At 39.4% G+C, this 9,954-nt stretch overlaps 1 protein-coding gene across 1 annotated transcript in view; it reads right to left on the bottom strand.

Annotated features, from left to right (window-relative positions):
* Nucleotides 1-2,541: 2,541 nt before the first annotated feature.
* sh3bp5b (SH3-domain binding protein 5b (BTK-associated)) overlaps nt 2,542-9,954 on the bottom strand; it is a 38,265-nt gene continuing 30,852 nt past the window's right edge. The window contains exons 6-9 of the mRNA XM_047360398.1: nt 9,375-9,417; nt 7,974-8,193; nt 6,164-6,520; nt 2,542-3,456 (exon numbers count right to left, since the gene is read on the bottom strand). Of these exons, the coding sequence (XP_047216354.1) occupies nt 3,245-3,456; nt 6,164-6,520; nt 7,974-8,193; nt 9,375-9,417 (832 nt within the window). The 3' untranslated portion in view covers nt 2,542-3,244. The remainder of the gene's footprint in view (nt 3,457-6,163; nt 6,521-7,973; nt 8,194-9,374; nt 9,418-9,954) is intronic.

The raw sequence follows: 9,954 nt of genomic DNA, 5'->3' as shown, positions 1-9,954 counted from the left end.
GAAGTGATGTGGAATACGGCCAAACATCTCCACTTTGGTTTCATCCTATCACAGCACACTGTAACAGAGGTCCTGTTTTTTTTTTTTCAGATTGCAACTTTGCAAACTAAAGCCAGGCTAACTTATTCTTTTCAGAAAGAAGAGGCGTTCCCGCTGGTACCCTTTTAATATGTGTTCAATCATTTACAAATTTACCCGTCATAGACATTAACAAGCGACCTGAGAGCTGCAGAGGGTCTGCAATTTCTTGCTGAGATATCTCCTGGGAAAAGTTTGAACTTGTGAGTAACTGGTGAATGGTGGACTTCAATTTTTAAAAGGTTATGGGTCACTTCTTGAGGATTCTTCTCTAATCTTTGGTACTGAGCTGATACAAACCTTGGTTTTCAAAGACGTGGTCACACTTGCCGATGTTTAGTCTATCAAGTGAAACTGATTCGCTGCACCTGTGACCCATCAAAAGAAAGGCCACCTGCTGTACTCTGTTTCGATTGTTTCCACATTCTCCCATAGTTTAGTTTAAATATCACAAATAAATCACAGCTAATTGTGCTGACATTCAGCTTAAACAGTAGTGTTCCTTTCCTCTGTACCTTTTGGATGTTCACTTCTAGCTGTGAAGCAATTAAAAATCCATTTTCCTTTTTTTGCTTTAGTTGATATAAAAGTTATAGATGCCATAAAACAGCTGCTGACATCAAGTGGTTGCAGCTGAGGAGCCTGACAGCATAATGGAAGTTTAGAGTTTAATCAGTTTATTTCACATGCTGACGTAAATGCTGTTGGGTAAGTTCATGATTTTTTTCTGGCATGTTTATGTTTATGTTACTGCTTGTCACATTTCCATTACTCTACACTCCAGTGGCGGCTTGTTTTTACACCACTGTATGTGACGCTTGGAACCCATTCAGTGAAACACTCTATACACTGTTCTCTGGAGATCTGTTGCTTTGAAAGTGGGGGACTCAGCATCTGCAAACCCTCGTTCCGTGATTTTCATTAGTTCTACCACTTCATGTCTGCTGCTCAGTCAGTTCCACTTTAATACACTATTAACAGCTGATTGGATTATTTAGTAGGGAGGAAATTGCACAAGTGGACAAATTGCACATGTGGCCTTATGTCAGAGCACCAAGCTGCAATTCACTGAACCTAATGTTTGTAGACACAAATACCCCATATACTATGTTTTAACCCTTTAAACTAAACATGTATAGCACTGTATTTTCTTTGTAAATAGAATCAAATTACATGTGTTTGGCTGCCGGAGGCCAGGCGCAAAGGAAGGGTTAATTTAATTTTGGGAGCCTTTGATGTCCACAACAGAAACCCAAAGGTCAACTTAAATAACCAAGAAAGCGAAGAGCTGATTGTACTCTGAGACACTTTTCTTGGAAATAGAAACAGTTTAATCTGCTGACGTGTGGATAGAATTATTTAAATCTATTATGCCAGTTTTCTTAGTCTGAATCTGTTTGTGTTTAGCCATGTAGAGCAGAGCTGCAGCGGGAACAAAAAAACTTTTTGTGTTGAAGGTCTGAACTTTAGTGTTCCCACTAGAATAGTTGGAGCTTCTGTAAACCAGTGCTATGTGCTGGCTGACTGAAGAGAGATTGTCTTCTACCCATTAAATAATCAAAGATAAGGACTTAATTTAACAGAAAGGTTTCTTGGAAAGTTCTTGCTCACAGGAAAGATTCTGAAAATGAAACTAATTTAAAAGAAGCTCAAACTTAATTAGCCTTTTATTTGTTCATGAGTTAATACTCAGTACTTGGTAGGGGTTCCTTTTGCTTGAATTACTGCATCAATGTCACATGGCCTGGATGCTACCTCCAGACTCTGGGACCTTTGTCTCAAAATGAAAATGAAAAAGTTACCATCATTTTCACAGAAGACCACTGAGGAGCAAAAGTACAATTCTTAATTTTGTTTTCTTAGTCTATGTAAAATGTTTCTGATGCTGTCATGTTTTATGAGTGGCCACACTTTTTCCTTCCACTTAACATTCCATTAATATACTTGGAACAGCCTGCCTATTTAGAGACAACCTTTGGTGCCTTACGTGGGTGGTGAAGCGGTGTCAGTAAATTTGTGCATGACTGTCAAGTCAACATTCTTCACCATTGTGTTGGCTATGAAAAAACATTTCTGATAAACTGACTTTGGGTTTTAACAGAAGTAAATTCTTCAAATGTATCACTCTAGCTCATTTTCACTTTTTGAATTGAATCACTGAAATAAATTCACTTGAAGGTTTAAATTGTGATAGGAAAACTAAAATGTTTGCACAGTTGTCTGAACTCTGGGAGAAACATTTAGTGAATCTTTTTGTTCAGTTAATTTAGATTATATCCAGACTCTTCAATCATAGGATAATGGTCATGCTTCTACTGCAGGAACTTTCCAGGAAGCAGGGTAGGTTTTCTGGGGACATTACTCCTTTGCAGGGGAGGTTTTTATATTGCCCACTACATTCTCTTCTCTCTTTCGTGCAACTTGTTCCCTCATATATAAATGGATTAGAAGAACAAACCTTCCCAACTTGTCAACTTCTTTATTCTATATTCAAGGTAAATTGCACAATTTGTGATTAAAGTATACATGTTTACCAATGTCTTGTGCACTGAGAAATCTAGACCACGAAGAGGGGTAAAATACAAATAAGAAGCTGAAGCTTTCATTTTGCTGATCTGCAGTTTGTGTCCCAGAAACAGTTTTTTTTTTTTTTTTTACATTTTAACATCAAACACAACATCGTAACACAACATTGTCTTATAAAACAGGAGCATCGTAGGGTATAAGACTAAAGGCAAGTTGTTTTTCCTCTACTGCATCCCAACTTTCTTTAAACGCTGAGCTAAGCAGCCTTCTGTGTGCCATTTAACTGTACTAACTGCTATATATAATTCAAGAGCTGACTGGTCAGGTCTAAGTTTTATCTGCAGGCAGTTGGTTTGTTGCTTTGTAATATAAAATGGAGAAAAATTGTACTTATTTGTTTATTACATAATTTACCAGAGTTTGCTACATCTCTGGTATGGGAGTCCATGAATGTGTCAAGGCTGTAAAGAAGCTTAATTTACACCAAATATTTCAAGTTTCTGTTTGACCATGAAGTGTGGAGTTGGACTACAGAAGTGAGAAGTATTTTATAAACAGCCCAGAGGAGTTCCAGTAGTTTTTAGTTCAGAAAGAGTCTCTGCATAACCACAGTTCCTCTGACATGTTCTCCTTTTGCTCCTCAGACTCTTTTGACGAGAACATCCGTTTGCCCCGGATCAGTCTTCTGGGGACAGTTCTCCTTGTTTTTGGTGTTACCGACTCGAGGACGTCCCAGGTTGAGGAAGCTGAAGCGTGCCTCAAGGCTAAAGTTCTTCTTGGCGTTGATAGTTGAGATGACGTTTCCAGTCGGAGGGTTGTCCAGATCTCCCTCTGCACCTTCAGCTCTGTCACCTGCAGTAAAGAAAAAAGTCAGGTTTGAAATGGCTATATCAAGGTTTAATGATAAAGGAAAGAAAGCTTTAGTACATGATTTTCAAAGAAACATCAGAAATAATTCAAGAAATTTACAATCCTGGAATCAGACATTTTATAAAGTTCTACTTAAATCAACAAACATTCTTATTTTCTGGTTTGAATTATTTTAAGCAACATGCCAGAAAACGTGCGGGAATAACTGGAGGTTTGAGCCGCTACAGTGTATGGATCACAAAGCAGCCAAATGCCCCCCTCTCCCATCTGTTGCTGTGCACTGCTAAATCAGCTGGCTAAAAGAAGACTGCTAAAGTTTTCACCTGCTACAAGAAAAACAAATCTGGCTCAGTCAGGCTACCTGAACAGATAGCCTGACTAATATGCATCTGTTAGCTAATGTCAGCTTGTTATAAATGGAAAATGGACTGAACTTATATAGTACCTGTCCAGTCATTTTGACCACTCGTCGTGCTTTACACTAGAGCCACATTCATAAATCGATACGCAGATCGGTAGGCAACTTGAGGTTAAGTGACTTGCCCAGGGGCACATCGACATGTGGTAGGAGGAAGCTAGAATCGAACCCACTATGTCTGCTCATTGCCAATATTCTGTGCAATGAGCACTTAAACTGCTCCTAATTTCAAAGGTGTTTCATATTTTTACTTACAGGTCCTTCTCAAAATATTAGCATATTGTGATAAAGTTCATTATTTTCCATAATGTCATGATGAAAATTTAACATGAATATATTTGAGATTCATTGCACACTAACTGAAATATTTCAGGTCTTTTATTGTCTTAATACGGATGATTGTGGCATACAGCTCATGAAAACCCAAAATTCCTATCTCACAAAATTAGCATATCATTAAAAGGGTCTCTAAACGAGCTATGATCCTCATCATCTGAATCAACGAGTTAACTCTAAACACCTGCAAAAGATTCCTGAGGCCTTTAAAACTCCCAGCCTGGTTCATCACTCAAAACCCCAATCATGGGTAAGACTGCCGACCTGACTGCTGTCCAGAAGGCCACTATTGACACCCTCAAGCAAGAGGGTAAGACACAGAAAGACATTTCTGAACGAATAGGCTGTTCCCAGAGTGCTGTATCAAGGCACCTCAGTGGGAAGTCCGTGGGAAGGAAAAAGTGTGGCAGAAAACGCTGCACAACGAGAAGAGGTGACCGGACCCTGAGGAAGATTGTGGAGAAGGGCCGATTCCAGACCTTGGGGGACCTGCGGAAGCAGTGGACTGAGTCTGGAGTAGAAACATCCAGAGCCACCGTGCACAGGGGTGTGCAGGAAATGGGCTACAGGTGCCGCATTCCCCAGGTCAAGCCACTTTTGAACCAGAAACAGCAGCAGAAGCGCCTGACCTGGGCTACAGAGAAGCAGCACTGGACTGTTGCTCAGTGGTCCAAAGTACTTTTTTCGGATGAAAGCAAATTCTGCATGTCATTCGGAAATCAAGGTGCCAGAGTCTGGAGGAAGACTGGGGAGAAGGAAATGCCAAAATGCCAGAAGTCCAGTGTCAAGTACCCACAGTCAGTGATGGTCTGGGGTGCCGTGTCAGCTGCTGTTGTTGGTCCACTGTGTTTTATCAAGGGCAGGGTCAATGCAGCTAGCTATCAGGAGATTTTGGAGCACTTCATGCTTCCATCTGCTGAAAAGCTTTATGGAGATGAAGATTTCATTTTTCAGCACGACCTGGCACCTGCTCACAGTGCCAAAACCACTGGTAAATGGTTTACTGACCATGGTATCACTGGGCTCAATTGGCCTGCCAACTCTCCTGACCTGAACCCCATAGAGAATCTGTGGGATATTGTGAAGAGAACGTTGAGAGACTCAAGACCCAACACTCTGGATGAGCTAAAGGCCGCTATCGGAGCATCCTGGGCCTCCATAAGACCTCAGCAGTGCCACAGGCTGCCTCCATGCCACGCCGCATTGAAGCAGTCATTTCTGCAAAAGGATTCCCGACCAAGTATTGAGTGCATAACTGTACATGATTATTTGAAGGTTGACGTTTTTTGTATTAAAAACACTTTTCTTTTATTGGTCGGATGAAATATGCTAATTTTGTGAGATAGGAATTTTGGGTTTTCATGAGCTGTATGCCACAATCATCCGTATTAAGACAATAAAAGACCTGAAATATTTCAGTTAGTGTGCAATGAATCTAAAATATATGAATGTTAAATTTTCATCATGACATTTTATGGAAAATAATGAACTTTATCACAATATGCTAATATTTTGAGAAGGACCTGTATTTTAGCTATCAAGATTATCAATACATTTTCTAGAATAAAATATAACAGTAATGTTAAAAGCAAATTAGGTTAGCGCAAAAAAGGCTATTTGATTTTAGAAGTTTTTCTGTAACTTTCTAGTGTAAATAATGTAAAAATGTAAAACTGGTATTCTTCCTCCTAATTTTCATACAGTGAGAATCTCAGACCAGCCCAGGCTTAAAGCTTAAGTTTTTCTCTTTGAAGTTTTTAAGAAACTGGACTAGTGGCACCACAGCTCAGATATCTTCATTCAAACGAACTGAACGATTGGCTCTATATAAATAAACTGCACTGACATAAATTGAATCCAATAGTTTCTATTAATATTTTAGACACTTTTCCAGAAAATTAAACTATATACGGGTTTATTCTCCCCATCACCCACCTCTTTCCAGGTCACACTCAGGTGATGAAGCCCCGCTGCACTCGCTCCGAGGCCCGAGCACTGGTGAGATCAGGCCGAAGTCCGATAGTGACACGGTGCTGGGAAGGTCCAGACTGCAGGGCCGGGACACAAGAGCTGGGGAAGACGTGGAGGAAGACAAGGAGGGTGTGGGTGACGGAGAGTCAGATGAAGATGTTCCAGAGGAGGTTGAGGAACTGGCAAAGGTGCATGGTGACAGCAGCTCCTGAGGGCTGCTGGGGGTTGAACCGAGGCTGCCGGTGGACCGAGTCTCTGAGTCTTCCTCTGACATGATGCTGCTCCCCCTGCACGGTTCATCGTCGAAACACTCCGAGGCCACTGCAGGAGGGAAGTGATGGAGGAAGGACACGACAAGAAAAAGAAAGCTGCTATTAATAGATGTGAGAGCTGTCACATCCTGTCCAGATGAGGCGTCTCATTTTCCCCACATAAATCAAAAGCACATGAATGCACAGTCAGTGTCCCAGCTTATTTCAAGCCTCACGTTCCTCTTTAACCCGTAATCAGTGTCTGCTTAAACTGGGCTGCTGTTACCATGGTAACACACTAATCTAAAGGCCACACTGATGGGATGCAAGAGGGATATTCACATTGTGTGAGCAATTTTTCCAAACCATGTGATCTGAAACAGGCTTTACAATTTTTGTCCACTGGTCTCTGAAAAGGAGGGAGCATTTTTTGGGAATCCCCTGATAACTTTACTGCTGAGTTAAAGTTTCTCTGCAGCTTGGATGAACCTCAGCTGAAATATTCTTGGCTTATCAGAAAAAAAATTTTTTTTTCAAGATTTGGGCTGAATCCAATTTCCTAGGGTCATCCATACACTCTCCTAAAAGCCGAGTCGTTTTACCTTCCCCCATAAACAACTGGGATGCCCCACTGCTTACAGAAGTAGGGCTAAGATTAAGCCCGAAGGAGTAAGTGGGATTCCATCTAAACATGAATGGACCGTTAAAGGTGGTGGAGGTTTTACTGCTACAACTAATTTTACATTGTTTATCTTCAAATACCACTGGAAAGATTTACAAGTTGCTACTGTCTCAGTGGTTTTCTCATATACTGTAAATTCTGTAGAGACTTAAATCATTAACCCCAGAATTCATCAACTGAAATTACAGTGAAGTCCTTGAGGATATTTTTCTTGTTACAATGTAACTCAATACGCAACATGTTTATTGTTCCGGTGACCAAAATAATCCATAGTCTAAAGAAAGGATGCCTATTTAGTTTTTTTTTTTTTTTTGTTATTGAGAAGATTTTCCTTTTAACTCTTAATTAATTTGTACTGCGATTGTAGTAATGAATGCTTAGTTTGTTAGAAAATGTTTAGCTTTTTTTTTCATGTAGTTGTGATATTTTGGATCAGGACATCTTTATGAGAGCAAGCCCTGACAAAGAAAGTTGCTCTTTTAAGCAGCTTTTTTATGTTGATCTCTGTTTCTTAGATCCTTATCAGATGTTGAAAGAATAACAAAGTCTTTAGAAAGGCAGAATCACTGTCTGTAATAAGAATCTGTCTCCAGCCCATTCATGGAAAAGATTCAGGCCATCTCATAGAAAAACATCTCTACAAATTGAATTTCTGTAGCATGCACAAAATTAACTTTATATATTTGTTCGGTTATGTCTAAACATATAAAAAGCCAACAAGTGGGGCAGGAGAAAAGAAGGTTTAACCTTTACTGATCAAATTGTTGTTTACAGGAAGTAGTGAAAGGACATTGACATCTTAACTCCTCAAACATTTCTTTCAAACTTAACAAAACCTCACTGGATATTCCGTCTGACTCTATCTTGAAGCTGGAAATGTCGTCCCCAGAACTGCTGTCCCCTTCAGCCCCAACTCCCGGTCTGCGAGGTCCAATCGTGGAGCTCCTGCGGCGCTCGTGGATTTCATCAGAGATCATCTCTAGGTTCTTCAGAGCTGTCCTGTACTCTCCTTTGGCCTGAGACAGTTTGGCTTGTCGCTCATCCACGTTCTTTTTTAGGTTCTGGAGGTGAAAAGATGAGGAAGAGGAAACTTATAAATGAGGCTACAGGACAGAAATGCTCATCTCTGAACTGTGCTGTGGACAGACTTAGGATCAGATCATTATGAGTGAAAATGGCAAACCTTCTTTCTTGTTTTCTTGGAACAAATACATTACAGAACTGCTTTTTGAAAGTAGCGTTGTAGCTACGCGTTTAGCGTTGTACAGGATAGATTTAAATAGACGTGAAAATGTTCCTGAAACTAGTCACCATTTCATGATGTCACTTGCTTCTACAATGCAAACAGACTAGCATTTATTTTCCTTTAGCTGAAAACAGTACTTTGTGCTTCTCTTCTGTAGACCTAAATCAAACAGAGCAATGACCTGCAACTGTAATCGGGTGATTTTTCAGCTTGACCGGTCAAGAACAGCAATTGGCTGGTTGGGAACTCAAAAATACAATCTTAATCTGATCAGTGAACACACCATACCTAGGTGCTAACAGGTTGCTTTAACAACAACACTACTTTTGGTAACAGAAAACAAAACAACAAAAAGACCTTAGTCTTGTTTTTACTGCCAACTCCTCCATGTAACAAAGTATTTTAGAGTGAAATTTAAGATAAATTTGCCCAAAATTGGATATGAACAAGTTGGATATTCTGCCCAGGTATGTAAGAAGCTATTTAATAGGAAATTATGTTGTACATGTCGACACATGCCTACCATTCATTTGGGCTTTGAGAGAAAACTAAGCTTTTTGAACAGATAACAGGAAGGCTGAATAGAGCACATCAAAGTTATCCCTTTGGGTTTTTAAACTCAGTCATAGAAAACAATTTGGAAATCTTAGGGTTAGGATAAGGATCAACAATCTCCAGAATATACATATAAATTAATAATGAGCACTCATGGCCAGAAGGCTAGATAAATATTTTGAAAACTTTTCTAATAATTTCGTATAAAATGAAATCACTAAAAATCTGTGTCTGCAGGTCAAAGGTTTGCAAAACTCAAAAATCAACCACAAAATGCTGATCAGTGCATTTTTGTTGTTAAGGTTTTATTTTATGTAAATGTGCATTAAAAACAAAAAATAAAATCGCCTCAAATTCTGGCCAAGTTATTGAATCCAGTAGAAATGTCACCCAAACCTAGGAGTAACATTTATGAGTGTATTAAAATTTAACATCACGTACCTCCAGCTGCAGGTAGTACTTTGCCTTCATCTCAAAGTAGGGCCTATGGAGGAGAAGTTAGGGGAGAGTAGATTAGAAGGGGGTAAAAATACAGTGATCCCAGTGAAAAGTGGTACCCACATCACCATGGCAACCAGCTGGAGGAGAAGCAGACAAAGCCACTGTGATGTTGGATGAGCAAGCAATGCAAACAAATTAACTCCCTTCCGAGGCAACTCACAGCAAGGCTGCAGCTTCTAAAACAGATAGTCTGGATGCATGAAAAATAAACCAAACATAAATATTTGGCTTTAATTCTGAGTAAAAATGAGTAATATCCGCTAAATGTTTTTAAAAGTTAAATATCAATCAAAAATGTTCCTTTTTGGGGAAAATGTTTAGTTTTCACATCATCTACCCTATTTAGCTGTTTAGCAATACAGCATTTTTTTCTTTAAAAAAAAAATTTTATATTTAATTTGTTTATACATTAAGTTTGGATTTTGGAGCAAATTGGTGAATGATCTCTTGGTTATAAATGCAGAACCGAGATGGGAAACTACCTGCTTTATTAAATGTAGCGCTGCACTTTAACTGCTCT

Source organism: Girardinichthys multiradiatus, chromosome 3 (genome assembly GCF_021462225.1).
Source record: "Girardinichthys multiradiatus isolate DD_20200921_A chromosome 3, DD_fGirMul_XY1, whole genome shotgun sequence".
NCBI classification, from domain to species: Eukaryota; Metazoa; Chordata; class Actinopteri; order Cyprinodontiformes; family Goodeidae; genus Girardinichthys; species Girardinichthys multiradiatus.
Note: the sequence above shows the minus strand (reverse complement) of the source record. Positions and strands in the feature narration are given on the sequence as shown.